General features: G+C 44.8%; 1 protein-coding gene across 1 annotated transcript in view; it reads left to right on the top strand.

The window, feature by feature from the left end:
* The window catches only part of LOC146809166 (IgGFc-binding protein-like), a 249,274-nt gene that overhangs the window by 208,184 nt on the left and 20,526 nt on the right, over positions 1-20,564 (top strand). The window contains exons 20-24 of the mRNA XM_085615958.1: positions 2,547-3,120; positions 4,681-5,279; positions 6,536-7,103; positions 13,977-14,572; positions 17,845-18,415. Of these exons, the coding sequence (XP_085472084.1) occupies positions 2,547-3,120; positions 4,681-5,279; positions 6,536-7,103; positions 13,977-14,572; positions 17,845-18,415 (2,908 nt within the window). The remainder of the gene's footprint in view (positions 1-2,546; positions 3,121-4,680; positions 5,280-6,535; positions 7,104-13,976; positions 14,573-17,844; positions 18,416-20,564) is intronic.

Raw genomic sequence — 20,564 nt, 5'->3', positions numbered from 1 at the left:
CCTCTCTGTCTCCCTCCCTCTCTGTCTCCCTCCCTCTCCATCTGTTCTCCCTCTGTCCCCCTCCCTCCCTCTGTCTCCCTCCCTCTCCCAACTTGTCTGTCACTCTCTCGCTGTCTCTCCCTCCCTGTCTCCTGCTCTGTCTTCCCCCTCTCCCTCTCTCCCTGCCTCTGTCGCACTCTGTCTTCCTCCCGCTTTAAACTCACCTGCTGCACTCTCTAGCTGCTGCCAAGGCCCCCCCCCACTCCTGTCCGTCACCTCACCCGGCTCGAAGTCAGCTTCCCTGGAACAAAAACGGCTGCCGCACCCAAGTACTTCACAGGTCTTTTAAAGGCCAAGTCACTTGTTAATGAGGTTTTTTTGTATTTCATCTCTTCTTAGCGCCCCCTGCATCTCCACTCATTCAGAGGGGAGATGCAGGGGCGCTAAGAAGAGGTGAAATACAACAAAGCCTCATTAACAAGTGACTTGGCTTTTAAAAGAATCGCCCGGCCCCCATAGCTCTGCGCTGCTGCAACCGGCGGTGCTTGCACAGGTACGATTTCTGCAAGGTCCGCGGGCCGCCAGGGAAGGCTTGCCGGGCCGCTGGCGGCCCGCGGGCCGTACTATGAGTACCCCTGGCCTAGGGGTACAAATTACTATTCCCACTCCAGAGAATGCAACAGTAGGGAAAGTGTTGGATAGAGTAGGGGAAATAATTCACTCCAGAAAGTGTAACTGTAGGGAAAATGTTGGATAGCAGAGGGTTATAATTAACATGCTTATCAATTAAATTATTTTTCAATTAAATAACCAATTAAAAATTAATTAACAATAAATAACTTATGAATATCAATAACTAAAAATTAATCATTACTTCAATAAAATCAAATTACTTCCCACCCTATTCCTCTATAAACCCACAACCCCCTCCTAAAATACATTAACACAATTATTTTTCATTTCAATTAATCAATTAAGACAAATGAATTACCAATTAATTAATTAAAAAGAAATATTATCAATACCAATAAATACTAATTAATAATTACTTTATTATAATTAAATTACTGCTCACTCTATTCCACTATAAACCCACAACCCACTCCTAAAATAATTTAACATAATTAATATAAATATCAATTAATAAAAATTAATTACCAATTAATAACCAATTAACAATACATTTTTTATCAATACAAATAAATACAATTTTATAATTACTTTATTATAAGTAATTTACTTCCCACTCTATTCCCCTATAAACCCACAACCTGTTCCGAACATTATTTAACACAATTAATATAAGTATCAATTAATAAGAATTAAATACCTATTAATAATTAATTAACAATAAATTATTTATCAATACCAATAAATAAATAAAAAAAATTACTTTATTATTATTAAATCACTTCCCCCCATATACCCCTACAAACACACAACCCGCTATGGAGCGAAAACACAAAATGTAATTAAAAATAATTAAAATACAAAATTTACTTAAAAAAAAAAAAAACTTCTAAAAATGTAATACATATATTTTAATAAAAACACAATACTTAGCAAAAAAAATATAACACATACATATAAAATTCATACTAAAATACATAACACTAATATAAACATCGATATTATTAACAACGATATTTTTGCAAACGATATTACTGACATCGATATCAACAAAAACGAGATTTCTTACCTTTAGGTCGATATACTAGTCACCGATATTCTTGATGTCGATATTCTGTCCCTTCGATATTTAAAACTCGATATTTCTGTAGGTCAAAATGAAAAAAATCGATATTATGTCTATGCACCAGTGCAATCATGAGTTAAACCCCTCCGAACAGGGAATAACAGTGCGGACACAGAATTACTGTGCAGTATTCCATACGATATCCCCTTTCCAGAGGGGTCTGACACACACCTATTTACCACCTACTCTGTGTAAATGCTAAATGTGTTTGGTGGGTTCTGTGTGGGCAGGGTGGAGGGAGGTAGTCAAAGTAGGGGAGGGGTAGGGAAGATTAGTTCTGGTAGGGGAGTGGGCATTGAATGCTCCCCCCAATGCCAGAGAAAGAAGTCAGGTTGGAGTGGGAGACAAGGGTTGGCTGCTGTTGCAGCAAGCCTCATGTGATTTTACCTGCTACCAAAATACGATCCTGTGTTATTCCACCCGGGAAAACCAGGGGTCGGAACACCAGCCCAGTCATGATCAGGCAGAGTGGTTTCCCACCCAATGCTGCAAGAAAAAAAACTAGGTTGACCGAGTAACTCTGGAAATTGGGTGGTGCCCGCAAGTAAGCATTTAACAAGGAAGAGATCAGTGTGGATGCCACTGTCCCAAAGAAGATTTTAGGGAAGGGTTAGCCTTTAGCTACTAATCCACCAGCAGTGGGTATAGTCCTTATGGGCCATAGAACGGATACAAAATTAAGGCGTAAGATTTCTACTGCAGGCAATATTGTGTTTTGAAGTGTAAATGTTTTCACTTGTAAGCATGGTTTCACCTGTTCAACAGTAGGAAGCAGAAATGTTCACATCAGGGTTTACTTCTTCTGTTTCAGGTGAATGACGTAGAAACGTACCTGCCAGTTTCACTTAAAGATAGCAAAATAACGGTGACGCAGAACGGAGGCACAGCCACTCTAATGACAGATTTTGGACTCCAGGTGAGCTACGAGTGGAACTGGTACCTGTTAGTAACAATCCCTAGCAGTTATTACGGAACCACGTGTGGCCTCTGTGGAAACTTCAACCAGGACATTTCGGATGAAATGATGACCCCTGATGGCACCAAAATGTCTTCCATTGTTGACTGGGCTAGCAGCTGGAAGGTCAAAGACCATGATCTCTTCTGCTTCGACATCTGCCAAGGGAACTGTCCGACCTGTGATGAGAGCGCAATAGCCCGGTACGAAAGAGAGGAATTCTGTGGCCTCATCAGCAAGGTCACTGATGGCCCCTTCCGTGAGTGCCATGCCAAAATCAATGCCAGTACCTTCTTCGATAGCTGTGTTTATGACGTCTGCATTAACAATGGAGCGCAGCTGTTCCTGTGCCAGGCTCTGGAATCCTACGCTAAGACCTGCAGGCAGCAAGGGGTCAAGATCTATGACTGGAGGACTCCATCAGGATGCAGTAAGTTGGACCTTCTTACCTTCTGATAGTAGGCAATGTTTGCTTGAGTTTGGATCCCAGTTCTGAAAGTTGGGAGGCCACCCTTTTAAGAGGAATCATGAGCCCTCTAAAGAGAAATAGTTTACTCTGGGAACCCGCCATTTTTTAAAATTACTAGCAGCAAAGGGGACGGTGTGTCAGGGGCAAGTATAGGAGCAAAGTATGTGTTAGGCCAGCTAGTGGTCTGCCATCACAATCACTTGGAATACATACATTACTTTTCAAAGTTTGATCTGCAACATCTCTCATCTTCACACTGTTACTAACTGGAACCAAAAATCCCCAACAACCCTTCAATAGTATCCATAACCTTGAAGGGAAACTATGTTTCAGGCAAAGAATCTTGTTCTAGCTCGTTTCTAGCCAGGGTAATAACAACAGACTCAGGGGCATAGCTTGGTCAGTAAGATTGGTTTCAGCTTCAGATTTCCCAACAACCACGCTGGCACTTAATGTTAAAATATATTTTATATGACAAGAAGGGTGCACAAGAGTGGTCTTAAGAGGCAGCAGAAAGGGAGAGGAATGCGTAATTGGTAGGGGTTCTAAGTGAGAGAAAGCACATTATTTTGTGAACTAACCAACATTTTTGTAGTCTTTCCAAACAGAGAAAGAGAGGGAGTGTGTGTGTGTTTTTATCTGTGTGTGTAAACAAGTCTTAGTGAAATTAGACACCGCACCATACCTGACTGAAAGCACCTGTACCCAACCATTTACCTCAAAATACATTTATTGGGGGGGGGGGGGGGGGTGTAACACCCAAACACCCAAACACCCCACCTGAAGCTACATCCCTGTATACACTAGAGAGATTTTAGGAATCCATTTTCCATTCCAATTGATCAGCTGAAAAACTGCACTACTTTCACCTTTTTAATTTGCTCCAGTGCTATAACTCACCAGCCACACACTGACATGGCTCTGTGGAGCAGCTGGCACAATATTATCTCACATGGGCCTCTCTTTAGAGGAGATTGAAAGTGCTCTATACCTGTCATCGCTAATACAGTCATAAAGCTGTAAAATGTGTTAGTTCCCATTTGATAATTGGTTAGAAGATTGCCCACCATTATTTTGATTTGCTGTATTCATGGTAGACTGGCTAGCTGCACACGTTTCCCTGTGTGTTTTCTGACCGGTCCTTGCAGTTGGCACACCCACCGTGGAGACGCTAGCACAACAGTGAGAATCGATGGGGTACAAAGTTGCTCATGAATTTGCTTTTTGAAGCATGGTTAACTGTCACACTTCTTTCCACCATATGGACTATTTAGATAGCACAGTATTAGAATATCATGACCTAAATATTGTCTGATATTGTGCTCTAAACATCCTTTACAAAAACATTGGCCCACTGAAGTTAATAAAATCTACACGCAATGGGTAGAAATATTTGTAAAGCTAATTCGGGCACAATATTTATGTCAAACAATATTTCTGTCAATGATACTCTAACCTGCAACTACTTATAGCTTCTTTGTGCTGCACATTACCAGTAATTTCTATACATTTTTATTTCAGCTCCTATTTGTGGTGAAAACAGCCATTATGAGTCATGTGGAAATGCCTGCCCAGCCACCTGCTCTGACAGAACTGCTTCCACCACATGCAGCTTCCCTTGTGTGGAGTCCTGCCAGTGCAACACCGGCTTTGTCCTCAGTGTCGACAAATGCGTCCGCGTTAAAGACTGTGGCTGCAACTACAATGGCCGCTATATAAAACCAGATGAAGAGTTCTGGTCCGACGACAACTGCCAAGTACGCTGCAAGTGTGACTCCGAACTAGGCATGGTGGTGTGCAAGAACGACCACTGCAAAGCCAGCGAACGATGCGCGGTGGTAAACGGCGTTCGTGGCTGTTACCCAATCAGCTACTCCAGCTGTACAGCTTCTGGGGATCCTCACTACACCACCTTTGATGGCCAGAGGTATGATTTCCAGGGCACCTGTGTCTATCAGATGGCTGGGCTCTGCTCCGAGGACCCAACCCTGACTCCGTTTGCTGTCAACGTTCAGAATGAGCACAGGGGAAGCAAATCTGTCGCTTACACCAAGGTGGTGACAGTGAAGGTCTACAACATGAGTCTGACCCTGAACAAGGACTATCCTTTCAAAATCCAGGTAAACTATGCCTCTCACTGCATGTATTAACTTTACACGTTACTAGTGGGTTCAGGACCAGAAGACAGAATGTCTTGCCTGGTGCTATACCTCTTCACTAAATGTTTTGTGTTGTTCCAGTCCATGAAGTTCCAGAATGCTTTGAGGGCCAGATGTAAGACAATTACAATTTGCGAGTCGCCAATTGTGATTTACAACAGTGTCTCAGACACTGTTAGTAATTCTTAATGGGGTCGCAAATTGTCTGCCTCATTAATATCCATGATGGAGGTGCTATTTGCGGCCCCATTAGGGATGGCTAGCACTCCCAGGGATGGTGGCCTGCTGGGGTCAGCAGACCACCATGTCTGTGACTGCTTTTTAAATAAAGCAGTTTTTTTATATAAATGTAGCGGGACGCATTTAAAAATGAAAAATGAATTGTTTCTGTTTCATTTTTTAAGAGTAGGCAGTGGTCCGTGGGACCACTGCCTGCTCTATAAAATATTTACGCACACACTCACAAAGGGGAAGGGTTCCCTTGGGGACCCCTTCCTGTTTGTGAGTGGCTTACCTCCTACTTGAAGTAGGTGGTAAACTGCATGTGTTTTGCGACCACAATTTAGATCACAAAACAATCTTACATTGCAGTGCAAGCCACTATTATGGAGGGACGTCCTTGGTACACACCTCTTCCTAATAGCGAGTCGCAAACCCTATTTTGCCAGTTGGTAAAAGGTTACTGACTCGCAAAATAGGGTCTGTACATGGGGCAGACCAATTTTGCGGTTGCAAACAGGCCAAGTTCCCGTTTGCGACCGCAAAATATGGTTGTACATCTGGCCCTGAGCGTACAAAGACAGAAGCATCTCATTAATGTTGCCTCCCACCCAATGTGATGTGTGTTCCTTCTGAATTGAAATATTACATTAAATCATTTTCAACAGTTAAACAAGTATAGTAGTTTTGAAGGGATTTATTTGATTTAATCAGTGTGTACTCCTCTGCGTGATGTAACCTTCAAGCATTGAAGCATCATTGAAATGTGTCCATTTATTTGTGTAGAAGTTCCACAACTGTGTGCTGCTTAGTATGCAACCCTCCCTAAGGAAAGGCTTTCATAGCTTGCAAGCATTTCCAATGTGTGTGAGGTTCTTCTATTAGAGATCGCATAGTGTGCCCTGTGGTATGTTGTGTTTACTGCATGTGCCACATGCATTGTCCTTAGCTTTTGCTTGTTTTTCACTGACAGTCACTGTACTTACTAATCTTTGCAGGTCAATGGAATCCTTACAGCACTGCCTTTCTACTACCAAAGCAACAAAGTTGTGGCCTATATCGGTTCCCCACATGCGTGGGTCAAGACTGATTTTGGGATGACAGTGAACTTCAACTGGGATGGCTATGCCAGAGTCATGCTGCCAAGCACATATGCCGGCGCAGTCTGTGGCCTCTGCGGCAACTACAACCATAAGAGCGATGACGACATGACCATGAAGAACGGGGAGGTCGCTTCCCACTCCGCTCAGTTGGGAGATAGCTGGAAGGTCGCTGACGTCGCAGGATGTGTTGGAGACTGCGGTGCTGATTGTCCAACTTGCAGCGAGGCCGAGAAGGAGAAATACAAGACTGAGAAGTACTGTGACGTCATCGTCAATGAAAATGGGCCGTTCAGTTCATGCCACCAAACTATTGATCCAACACCATTTTTCACCGACTGCGTGTTTGATGCCTGCCAGTATAAAGGTCACTACTCTGCCGTGTGCAGTGCCGTCAGCACCTATGCCTCCCTTTGTCAAGACAAGGGCATCAAGATCCAGGAGTGGAGAACGCCTGCATTTTGCCGTAAGTCCTACTCCAGAAACTATGCATTGCGTATATGTATAGAAGTAACTCTGCAGTGTGTGACTCAGACTCGACCAGCCACACGCATAACTTATTACAGATGAACTCTATATGAAGACTTTCTGTGCCGCAATATTTTCTGTCCAAAGTTTGCCACTCTGCAATTCCTAATTGGACATTGGTAAAGCTGTTCATCCAGAGCATCTATCTAGTAACGATTAGACATTAGTAAAACTGTATATCCTGAGCATTTATCTAGTCATGACTAGATATTAGTAAAACTGTTATATCCTGAGCATTTATCTAGTCATGACTAGACAATGGTAAAACTGTGCATTCAGAACCTCTCACTAGTCATAATTGAACATTGGTAAAACTGTACGTCCAGAACATCTATCTAGTCATAACTAGATATTGGTAAAACAATACATCCAGAACCCCTCTCTAGTCATGACAGGTCATTAGTAAAGCTGTACATCCAGAACCCCTCTCTAGTCATGACAGGACATTAGTAAAGCTGTACATCCAGAACCTCTCTCTAGTCATGACAGGACCTCTCTCTAGTCAATCAATCAATCAATCAATCAAACACATTTATAGAGCACGCTACTCACCCACAAGGGTCTCAAGGTGCTGGAAGAGGGGCGGGGGCTGCTACTGCTCGAAGAGCCAGGTCTTGAGTTGCTTCCTGAAGGAGAGATGGTCCTGGGTCAGTCGGAGGTGGGTGGGGAGGGAGTTCCACGTCTTGGCAGCCAGGTAGGAGAAGGATCTTCCTCCGGTGGTGTTTCTGCGAATCCGTGGGACGGTGGCGAGGGCGAGGCTGGTGGATCGGAGCTGTCGGGTGGGTGTGTAGAACGTGAGGCGGCTGTTGAGGTATATGGGGTCCATGTCGTGGAGAGCCTTGTGAGCGTAGGTGAGGAGCCTGAACGTGATCCTTTTGCTGACGGGGAGCCAGTGCAGGTCTCTCAGGTGGGCAGAGATGTGGCTGTGTCGGGGGATGTCCAGGATGAGTAGTGCAGAAGCGTTCTGTATGCGCTGGAGTCTTTTCTGTAGTTTGGCTGTGGTTCCAGCATAGAGGGCGTTCCCGTAGTCCAGTCGGCTGGTGACGAGGGCCTGGGTGACCGTCTTTCTGGTTTCGGTGGGGATCCACCGGAAGATCTTTCGGAGCATGCGCAGGGTGTTGAAACATGATGACGAGACATTGACTTGCTTGGTCATCGTGAGGGAGGAGTCCAGGATGAAACCCAGGTTGCGTGCGTGGTCCGTGGGCTTGGGGGCGGTGCCCAGAGCAGGGGGCCACCAGGAGTCGTCCCAGGCGGAGGGGGATGGTCCGAGGATGAGGACTTCCGTCTTGTCTGAGTTCAGTTTCAGACGGCTGAGCTTCATCCATTCCGCGACGTCTTTCATTCCGTCCTGGAGGCTGGCTCTGGCGGGATCGTTGGTGAGGGAGAGGATCAGCTGGGTGTCGTCAGCGTAGGAAATGATGTTTAGGTTGTGTTGGCGTGCGATGGCTGCGAGGGGGCTCATGTAGACGTTGAAGAGGGTGGGGCTGAGCGAGGAGCCTTGAGGTACGCCGCAGATGATCTTGGTGGCTGCTGAGCGGAAGGGCGGTAGGCGGACTCTCTGAGTTCTGTCGGAGAGGAAGGAGGTGATCCATTCCAGGGCCATTCCTTGGATCCCGGCGTGGTGGAGGCGGTTTGTTAGGGTGCGGTGGCAGACTGTGTTGAATGCGGCCGATAGGTCGAGGAGGATGAGGGCAGCAGTTTCCCCGTTGTCGAGCAGGGACCTGATGTCGTCGGTGGCTGCGATGAGGGCGGTCTCGGTGCTGTGGTTTGCTCGGAATCCAGACTGTGATGGGTCGAGGGAGCCGTTTGTCTCGAGGAAGGCGGTTAGCTGCTTGTTGACGGTCTTCTCGATGACTTTAGCGGGGAAAGGGAGGAGCGAGAAGGGGCGGAAGTTCTTGAGGTCCGTGGGGTCCGCGGTGGGTTTCTTTAGGAGGGCGCTGATCTCCGCATGCTTCCAGCTCTCCACAAAGGTGGCAGATGCGAAGGAGTTGTTAATGATGCTCCGGAGTTGGGGTGCGATGATGGAGTCGACTTTGTTAAAGATGTGGTGTGGACAACAGGGGTCGGCTAGGGAGCCGGAGTGGATGGTATTCATCACGTGGGTGGTGTCTTCAGTGCTGACGGGCTTCCAGGCACAGAGGGTGGTGGTGGGGGGCGTTGGTTCGGTGGTTGGGTGCGTGGTCTGGGCGCCGAAGCTGTTGTGTATGTCGGCGATCTTGCGGTGGAAGAACGAGGCGAGTGCGTCGCAGAGTTCTTGCGAGGGCGTGATGTCGTTGTTGCTGGCACTGGGGTTGGAGAGCTCTTTAACGATGCTGAAGAGTTCCTTGCTTTTGTGGGTGTTGTTGTCTAGTCGTTCTCTGAATGCTGTCCTTTTGGTGGTGCGGATCAGCTGGTGGTGTTTGCAGATGGCGTTCTTGAGGGCTGTCATGTTTTCTGTTGACTGGTCGTGGCGCCAGGCTTTCTCGAGGGTACGGCAGGATTTATTGGAGTCTTTGAGGTCGTTGGTGAACCACAAGGTTTTCTTGCTGCCAGGTCCGCTGGGAGGATTCTTCAGGGGTGCAAGGGCTTCGGCGCAGTTGGTGAGCCACTGTGTGAGGTTACGGGCTGCTTCGTTGGAGTCCGTAGTGTTGGCGGGAGGATTTTGGCTCAGGGAAGTGGTGAGATGGTCGGTGGTGATCTTGCTCCAGCATCTTCGGGGAGCCTGTTGCGGGTGGTGGTGGGTCGTGGTTTTCCTGAAGTTGAAGTGGACGCAGCTGTGATCTGTCCAGTGTGGTCTGGTGGAGTGGCTGAAGGAGATGTGGTTGCTGGAGGAGAAGACGGGGTCAAGCGTGTGGCCGGCGTAGTGGGTGGGGGTGTTCACTAGTTGCTTGAGTCCGAGGTTGGCGAGATTGTCTAGCAGGGTGGTGGTGTTGTTGTCATTGTTGTTTTCCAGGTGGAAGTTGAGGTCCCCTAGGAGGATGTAGTCTGAGGAGGTGAGGGCAAGCGGGCTGATGAAGTCTGCGATGGCTTCGCTGAATAGTGTGCGTGATCCCGGGGTTCTGTAAATGAGAGTACCTCTGAGGGTGGTTTTGGGGTCGGTGTAGTCATGACAGGACATTACTAAAGCTGTACATCCAGAACCCCTCTCTAGTCATGACAGGACATTAGTAAAGCTGTACATCACGAACCCCTCTCTAGTCATGACAGGACATTAGTAAAGCTGTGCATCAAGTACCCCTCTCTAGTCATGACAGGACATTAGTAAAGCTGTACATCCAGAACCCCTCTCTAGTCATGACAGGACATTAGTAAAGCTGTACATCCAGAACCCCTCTCTAGTCATGACAGCACATTAGTAAAGCTGTACATCCAGAACCCCTCTCTAGTCATGACAGCACATTAGTAAAGCTGTACATCCAGAACCCCTCTCTGGTCCTCTTTTGACACTGGCAAAACTACGTCCGGAACATTTCTGCAGTGCACTTTAAACAGGGGGATAGAGTTCACTCGTGAGACATGTAAAAAGCTTGAAAGAATCACCTTTTTATCTGGCAATCTATAGTTTCAGGGTAGTCTCAGAACCTGACAGTGCTTCACCTTCGCAATAACGGTGGGCTTAGGTGACACTCTACCGTAGCCTCCGTGTGCCCATCGAGGGTCACGCCTCCATGAATCAAGCAATCCATCAAGGATTTATACAGCGTGGCAAATCACCTGTGAGGGTCCCAAGGCGCTGGAGTTCCTAACTGCTTCGTGGTGATCTGTTCATTAAGTCGCAATCAGGGAAAAGCAAGGAGAAGGCACTAAAAAAACGGGAGAAAAAGCAAGGAGATAGCAGTGAAAACGAGGGAAAAGCAAGGAAAAGTCTCAAAAAATGGAGGAAAAAGCAGGAGAAAGAAAAAATAAGGGAAAAGCAAGAAGAAGGCACTAAAAAAACGGGGGCAAAAGCAAGGAGATAGCAGTGAAAACGAGGGAAAAGCAAGGAAAAGTCTCTCTAAAAATGGAGGAGAAAGAAAAAACAAGGGGAAAGCAAGAAGGCTCTCAAAAAACGGGGGCAAAAGCAAGAGAAAGCAAGAAAGGACTAGGGAAAGGCAAAGACAAAGCACAAAAAAACATGGTAAAAAGTAAGGCAGAAGCAGTGAAAACTAGGGAAAAGCAAGCAGGCTCTCAATAAAACGGGGGAAAAGAGAGAAGAAAGCAGTGAAAGTGAGGGGAAATTAAGGAGAAGTCGCTGAAGAAATGGGGTGGAGCAAGGAGAAAGCAGTGAAACAAAGGAAACTACAAGGAGAAAGCACTCAAAAAATGGGGCACGCAAAGAGCAGGGCCTAGGGCTGAATATTTAAGTGCTGAGCAGTATGAAGTGGATCAGAATAAGTACTGCTAAAACAGATTATGGATATAGAGATATAGAGATATGGATATAAGAGAATTCGGAGGAAGGAGCTAATATCAACGTGCAGTGGTTTAATGACGCAATTCGGGCATGATGAGGGTATCAAGGAAACCAGTTCTCCAAAAGACAACTTTTTAAAAGCGCCCAGGTCCCTGAGGCTTGGCAGATTCATGAGTCACTTGGGGCTAGCTAAGCTCATGACTTGAGACCTTCCCCGCACAGAACCTGCAGAGGTCGTGTACGAGCTAGCTGCTTGAAGAGTGATTCTTCAGATGCACGTGGCATGTTTAAAACGTCTGAAAAATGCTTGGTCATCTCGTTTGTAGGCCTTCACGCACTGGTCTTTCTGCGTTGTCATTGGTTTTTGGTACTCACATTGTTTTTGACCCGGTTCAGGACGGTTATTCCATCTCTTTCGTACCTCTGTGACACCACACACAAAGCAGCGGTAATGTGTGCTGCTATGGCCCCACCATCCCATGAACTCAGCTGGGGGCCAGACTACCTCCCTACCAGTGGTGCAGACCAACTTATATTGAGCTCAACGTTGGGTAACCAGTTGTCTCTGCTAAGAACGGAGCAGTTTTAAGACCACCCTGGACCTAAAGATTGCACCATTTTATCGATGCATGGTTAACGGCACAATTTCCAACATGACTAGTTAACTGAAGAGGCAGTCATGCTTCCTTCCGCAACAGAGGTAGCTATTTTGACTACAGTGTGGCTCAATGGTTAGAGCGGCAGACCCTGATGCAGAGGTCTGGCCCGGACCAGGGTTCAATTCCCGCCTCGGCGGGTCTTGGGCTCAATTTCCCCGGACCCGATAATTCTCGCCTCGGTGCCTATTCTAATCATGGGTCCCACTCTGCAACTCTGGGCAATAGCTTGCTTAATCTCCACAATGGCCCCAACAGCGCTAGGATGCCTGGCTTCACCTTGGGGGTGCCCAAGAGTAGGCACTTCACAGGGAAAGGCCAGGAAGGGTTCCACAGCGGTATGTGCACAGCGCCTGAGAGACCCTTTCGGGGGGTGCGGAGCGCTATATAAATGCACTACATTTACATTTACATGTAGGCAGTCACACATTTGATGATAAAACCCATAAAGGTTTTTTTGGGTGGTATGACCTCTTTAGCTGGGTATGCGTGGATGATTTAAGTGGCATGAACTAGCGAAAACTGAAAAGATACTAGTCCATCTTTGTAGACTGCATGACATACAGGAACAAAGCTACATTAATCGAATTCTAGCAACCTGTGTAGGGTGCCATCAGCACCAAGTGCATGGATAGCAACAATGGGGCATATTTACATCCAAATCATGCAGTGCAAAGCAGCAAGTCAACTGGCTGCGCTGCACTGACTAACAAGGAAAGCGCAGGAAAGCACTGTATTTCAGGAAATATGGCGAATTCTTGCCTTTTCCTCTGCGCTGGTGCCCTTTTGACAGCCTAGCACCAACGCAGCCACCCTCGCACCTTGGTGCAAGGGTGACTGCGTTGCATGGAGGATTCTTTTTGTGCAGGAAAGTGGCATCTTCCAGTACAAAAACGATCCTGGGAGGCATATTCCCTTTTTATGTGCTGCAGAATACAGAACACATGGAAAGAGTAAGAAATGAGAAGGAACAGAGATATTCATCCTTGTTATGCCTCCCCTGGGAAGTTTTTGCTGCATCCCCAGGTTTACAAGTTCTTGTAAATCTGGGAATGCATTAAAAATCATGGGAGTGGCGTGGGAACACCCACGCAACGCCCATGGAAATCCTTCCCAGGGCAGAGTAATGCAGCACAGCAATATATGCTGTACTGCGTTTTTCCAGCTTTTTGGAGCCACGCAAAGTGGCTTTGCATGGCTTCAAAATAAATCTGTCTTAAGATTTGTGTTGCTCTAGCACCACATTACATGGTGCAAGTGTGACGCAAACCGGGTCATAAATATGGCGATGGATGTCAAAAACATGGTTCTATTGCTACGGGAGGGGCGCTACAGAAGCAAAACATAATTTTGTAACCAGGCTGTAAAACTCCTTGCTCTGGACATGATCAAAAAACTACAAATTTTATTTTTACCTTTTAGTTCTTTATTCATTTATTTATTTATAAAGCGCCAGAATCGACCCCCGAAGGGGTATCTCTGCGGTTGGCCCTTTATTTAATTGACACCATGTGAGAATATCAAGATTAGCCCATACAAATGAGGAGACCAAATGTTTTTTTCCATAACAGGTTTGTTTTTTTATGTGAGCAAAAGGAGGTGCTTCACCAAAAGGTGATACCTTTCACAAAGCCCACAATGTTACAATGAAACGGTTTTGCTATGCATAACAGATGAATGACACAGTCAAAAGAACATTGTGTTTGATAGTAGAGTGAGGCTGCTTGTCAATGTAACATTTGTTAAGATATATAAACTTGTATCTTCTTACTACTTGCAGCATTTGTGTGCCCCGTGAACAGTCACTACGAGCTTTGTGCACCCGGCTGCCCAACCACCTGTGCTGGGCTCTCCGCTCCGGCAGGCTGTGATGCCCCCTGTGGCGAGGGCTGTGCTTGCAATGAAGGTTTCATCCTCAGTGGAGACAAGTGTGTCCCCATTGCAGACTGCGGCTGCCTGTATCAGGAGCAATACTACCAGCGCGGCCAAGAGTTCTTCTCCAACACTCTGTGTCAAGAGCGATGCCGGTGTGGGGATGACGGGGCCGTGACTTGCCAGGAGAACGCCTGTGGACCAAATGAGGAGTGCCAGGTGGTAAATGGCATCCAGGGCTGCCACCCTTCAGGATCTGGCACTTGCGTAGCAGCTGGCGACCCTCACTATCTGTCATTCGATGGGCATGCCTTTGACTTCCAGGGCACCTGTATGTACACCTTAGCGACCTCCTGCGGCGACACCAAAGGTTTGGCCAACTTCTCTGTGGTGGTAGAGAATGAAAGCTACGGCAGCGGCAATGTGGCAGTGACCAGGATGGTGATGGTGACAGTGCACGGACATACCGTAACTATCGAAAGAGGGATGAGCTGGAAGGTTAAGGTGAGTCCATTTCAGGGTGGTTCAACCTTTTGCTTCGTGGGCCCATATAGTCTGTATGTTTGAAGGTCTAGATCCTAATCCCCATCACACAACAGTGCTATCTGCCAAACCTCTCTTCAAGCACTTCCACTGAACAGAGGAAAATACAAGGATTAGCATTCTGCATATTTTTTACACTGCAAACTGCAATGCAAAGTTTAGATACTGAAATTCACATTCACGCACACAGTGATATAAAAATGACACAATTAAACCACCATGTATTCTTCATAGCAAATACCAGCCAGCTCATGGGCGCACAGTAAAGTAACAGCAAGTGACCCTGGCTGAGAATTACCCTGATGAAGTACAAGGAGAGATGGGTCTCGAATTGGCGTTGTTGGGGAATAGGACTTGCGGTGGCAGCGGACAGGTGGGAGTAGAGTAGTAAGGATGTCAGAGGAGGTACTATTACAGGATTAGGACAATATGAAATGACCTAAATGGAAGGAGTGTAGGAAGAAGGGGAGCAAAACAGCAAGCCGGCTCAGGGTGAATCTCCTGCACTGCGTTTAGTGAAACCCTTCTGCAACAAGAATAACAGTGTAGTGAACTCAGTGGAGCAGGCACAGCAAGAAGGGTGTCATCTCCACATTCTCCTCCCACCTGAAGGGCAATGCCCCAGTGGCGAGAGAAGAAACAGGACCAACCCCTTCCGAACTGCTAGAAGCCTTCAGCTACAACCTGCATGAACGCCTCTTTCTAGGTATGACCTAGCTCCAGCCCTGACAATAGGGTTTTAGTTGATCCATGCAGTGGGCAATTCTTTGGACTAAACACATGATGTGTGGCAGTCTCTGTTTTAAGATGGTTTGCAGTCAGAGCCTAGTGATCAAGGGAAAATGCCAAGTTCTGCTAGCATCAGTGACAGATACTGTGTAGAAAGAAACAGATTTCAGTCTGCAATGAGTTTCCCAGGCTGCGGGAATCTAGCTCAAACGATGTGGCACAATCACATTCAGTTGAAGAAGACAAAACTTGCACTTAGATACACATTGGATCAATTTTCTCTGACCGAGGTTTCAGGATGGAATTTATCAAATTGATTGAGGTGGGACCTCCTAACACAGGAGCAGGTTCAGTCATAACAATAGTTGTATTTTCGAATAAGATGTGGTTTTTGACATCAATAAAAAATGCACAAACTGAGACATCCAACATTTTTGAGTATTTGAAGTTTATGGAAAAACATATATTAATGGTGCATCAATTCCTTTTCAATCCATCCTCGTATGTGAAATAATTAATTTGGTTTCACCAGATGCTCCACCATTTTAAGTGAGGCTTCTGCTCTAAGCATCCACCTAAAGATGATTGCATGTTGACAAGACCAATTGAATAACCCAATGTAAGATTACATGGTAGAGCAGACTAAGGGACTTTATCTAACTAATTTCTTGAAATAACCAAATTAGGGTCTACATATTGACTAGGTTAGTGGATCTAATCTACTTCATTTCATGAAATAACTCATTAGGAGATTAAATGGCTGACTAGTCCAGTAGGTTAGAGTTACCTTGTTTTTGAGATAAATAAATTGGGTGGTGGGGAGGGGGTGTACATTGCTGCCAAGTAGATCATATATATCTTGTTTTTAATATAACCAAGCAGATTACATGTAAACAGAATGAACAAATTAGATCTACCTTGAATCTTGAAAACTGTAACTATGGTGCCTCTTAAGCAATAGTGAGTGAATTCGGTCATAAAGACAGAGTTCCAGAGAGTGGGATGGGAGCAGAACAAATGGGGTAGAGTAAATACTTTTATACCTGTATCAAATAAGACATTATTAAAGACGTAAAAAGGTAGGCAAAGAAATGGCACAACATATAGGAAGCACCATTAAATCAACAGAGAAATGTGTATCCTCTTCACACCTTCTTTCCCCAGCCCACTAGCCCGTATCACACATCTGTAATGTTGTAAGGTTGGTGTGCAGCTCTTTCTGAAGATAGGCCGCCTCAGAACTCAATAAATTGTCCTAGCGCAGTGCAATTCATTAGCACAATGCTGTACTTTTCTTTGTGGGGGTCCTGCTGTAAAATGTATTTAAGAATCTAGGCTCAAGAGTAGTGTATCCTATCATTCATGTCTAAATTCTGAGAGAAACCCACTCACCCATTCAGTGACCAATATCTAAGGCATGAATACCTAAGATCTCTGTGGATAAGTAGTACTCATGTCTACTAATCACATAATAAACCAATACATACAATCTTTTAAAAGGAGTTAAACAAATTTATGAGATCATTCTATCAAGGAAATGCAGAAAAAAGGGTCTGTAGTTGGAATTTGTGCTGGCCCACCAAATTTATATGCAACTTAAATTCTTATTATAAGTGCTTGGTGTCCTGTAGGAATTGACCCATTTCACCAGTATTTATGAACATTGCGCTTGGGAATAGAGCTGGCAGCAGTCTGTCATAATTCCACAAGAGAAAATCTCGTCAGTTTGTGGTTCAGTTAATAAACATTTATTTAAATTCAGTTAGAGAAGATACCCTGACAGCTTCAATTAGTATAGACTTTCTCATGCTGGCTTTCATCTGAGAATTTTTCGACAATATGCGCTTCTCTTTAGCTGTACATGCACAAAGTATTTTTTAAGGCTAAAAAGGAATGTTGGTTAACTTATTAGTTTTTTCTTGAGATTCCAGATGATGATATTGTGTGATCTGATGAACAATTGTGTTGCGGCACGGACACTAATTCTCTGTGTCTCATGCCTGGCATATGGTAGTCAACAAATTGCGTAAATGGAGTTTCTATTTCAGTAGTATGCGTTACAAAATTTATCGTTTATCTGACGTTCCGCGTAACATTTCATATGTTAAGAGAGGCAACGAAATGCTGATACATATGACATAATTTTCTGTTTCCTTCCAGTAGCCATATATAATTTTTAATAATGTCATCATAGAGCAATCTCATTGAATTGTAAAGGGACTTCTTTAAGAGGGCTCTCTTGTGCATTCCCCATTTCCTCCTCAAGCCAGATCATTTTTAGCTGCTATGCTAGTCCAGAGGACGACCTATGTCTTTCTGCCATGGGAGCATTGCTATTTAAGCCAATCATGTCCAACCAAATGCATGATATAGGTTGTTTTGGGAATGTCCCACGTGACATGCAACACTGGTTCTTGACTTGTCTTTGGTCTCATATATCCTATATGTGAATGTATTGAACAACAGCCACCTAGATGATTTAATTGTCATCTTTTCTCATGTAGGTAAACAAAGAGTTGCACAATCTGCCATTGACTCTAAATGAAGGAGAGATCGTCATCAACCAGGAGGGGAATAATGTAGTTCTCCAGACTAGCTTTGGTCTACAGGTCCTTTATGATGCAGTGTACTATGTACGGGTGGAGGTACCCAGCACTTACAAAGGACACATGTGTGGCCTGTGCGGCAACTTCAATGGTAATAAGAGTGATGAGTTCCTCTTGCCCAATGGTGACATTGAACAAAATGCTGAGCAATTCGGCACTTCCTGGAAAGTCAAAGTGGAAGGGTCCAAGTGCTCTGATGGGTGTGGGGACAAGTGTCCGGTGTGTGATACCATGAGAACTGCCATCTACAAGAGAGATGTCATGTGCGGAATGATCACAGCAGAAGATGGCCCCTTCAGGAGCTGCCATGACGTTGTCAAACCACTGGACTACTTCAACCACTGCATCTATGATATGTGTGCTGTGGATGGCACAGACAAGATTCTCTGTAAGAGCTTGCAGGCCTACGCTGCTGCATGCCAAGCTGCGGGAGCAGACATTGGTTCATGGAGAGAAGCCTCCTCGTGTCGTAAGTGAACTCTCACTTCCAGCTTTTTCTCTTCCTACTAATCAAATGCAAAATACCAAGTCCCTCATCCAGAGAAAGTGTGGCCAATTTGTGGTCATACCACAAGTATTGTAATTGTGTACCTGTTTTCTATGTCAACATTTTGTTAAAAGCAGCACCATTCATTTACCACACATTTAACGCAGTTCAACTCCCAGCAATGCAGACTTTGCTTATTCAGCAAAATCAACAGTTGCTGTGTTAGCATTAGCAAAACGTTTCTGAAAATTGTATACACCCATGACACATCCCTTCTCCATCATAAAGTCCTTCTATAAATGGAGGGACAATTGATTTGAAATTCAGCAATGACATAAAGGTATGAGAGAGTCATTGGCTTCTTAAAGCAGAACATTGAATCACACATATACAAAAGAGTGCTGGATGTCAAATCACCCCGTCTCTACTATAAACACGTATCCACCACGAGATTAGTCAGCACAGTTTGAAAACTAGAGGCCACAGAAGAGGCTAACAAAAGAGATAAGCGAAAATAGCATTTCACAAAGCTTATCCCAAGGTGAGTATGATCTTATTGAACACTCAATAGCTGGGGTAAGCTTTCCAAAGTAGACGTACTCACACACAGGTAGGTGCAGCGGATATTTGCTACCCAACCTGTAATCCTTACCGATCACAGCAAGATCTTGCTGATTAAGAAATCATCTCAAAGTGTAGGTACAGAGAAGCATGGCCTATTCTGTGTTTTATTTAGTTAAATATTGGTTCAATTGTTTTTATTAAAAACAAGTTAAAGAAGTTGAAAAACGCAATCAAGAACATACTAGTAAAAGGGTATTGACATGTTGTAGAGAGGATGTTAGCTAAGGAGAAATATACTTGCACTGAGTCAATTGGAGACTAGAACATAAAGGAGGGTTTGGGGATAGGTAAAATAACCACACTCATGGCACGAAAGAAGAAAGAAGCTATGAAAGATTCACAAATCCCATGGCGAAAAGATTACGAAATCTTAGGTCGAGCATTCGAGACCCCTTGTATATACTTTAGTATATACTTATATATTAGTATATACTTATATGTGTATGTACTTTGTGGGCCCAGTAGATCAGCCCTAGGACTTGTCTGCTTCAGCATAGGGACTTCTTTTCTGTTCAACTGCCTCTATTTAACTGTCTTAATAAAAAAGACCAGTAGAGCTCAGTAAAATACCAGAATTGCTTTCTGCTGAGGGACTTTCTTGTTTAACTTTTTCTGGCAACTGCCTCTAGTTAACTTTCTTGATAGAAAACGAAAATCAGAGGTCAGTAAAATACCAGAATCACTTTAGCATTTTCTAGATTCCAGTCCATAGAAATTGTCTTCCACGAGCACCCGTCGACAATAATATTTGTTCAGTGATATGACCACCGAAGGCCCTGATTTTATATTAAAAATAGAGCTCTGGACTACACCATTTCCCGCTGAAAGGCAATATTTCTCTCCATGTGTTCCCATACCTGGCATGTCACGCACTTTGGTCCTTACTTTCCCTCCATGCTAAAGAACAGTCGATGTCTCAGCACCGAGACTAAAATGCTGCACAGCCAAATACATACAAGGTCCCAAAGGCGAGACCGATTGCATTGCAAATGCTTGTCTGTTCATGTACTCTGTACATCTAAAAAACAAAGGAATGAAATAAGCGATGCACATGCACAGCAGATCGCCTTCTCCACACCATTAAATAAAAAAAACCACATTCACAACAACATAAGAGACCAGCTCCTGACAAATTACCACAAACTAAGAAATGGAGGTCCCAAATCATTTTAATTAAAAACAAGCATTGGCATAGCCAATAGATCTCACCTTTGGGACCTTATAAGTGTTTAGCCATGCAACAGTTGCATAACTAAATACTTATAAGGTCCCAAAAGCAAGACCTATTGTCTATGCAAAGCGGCCAAAGCGGCCACAAAAGTGAAAGTAATCGCGGTAAAGCGTGGCACGGGCGCCCGCGCACTTGCACTGTAGCTCTAGGCTGGCCTGGTAGCACTTTTTGTTGCCCTCTCAATAGGTCTCGCCAGACCAGCACATGCGCTGGATCAGGCGAGACCTAATGACCATGGAATCCTAAAAACAAAAGAATGTGAAATAGCATAAATAT

The sequence above is a fragment of the Triturus cristatus genome, chromosome 7 (genome assembly GCF_964204655.1).
Source record: "Triturus cristatus chromosome 7, aTriCri1.1, whole genome shotgun sequence".
Classification (NCBI taxonomy): domain Eukaryota; kingdom Metazoa; phylum Chordata; class Amphibia; order Caudata; family Salamandridae; genus Triturus; species Triturus cristatus.
Note: the sequence above shows the minus strand (reverse complement) of the source record. Positions and strands in the feature narration are given on the sequence as shown.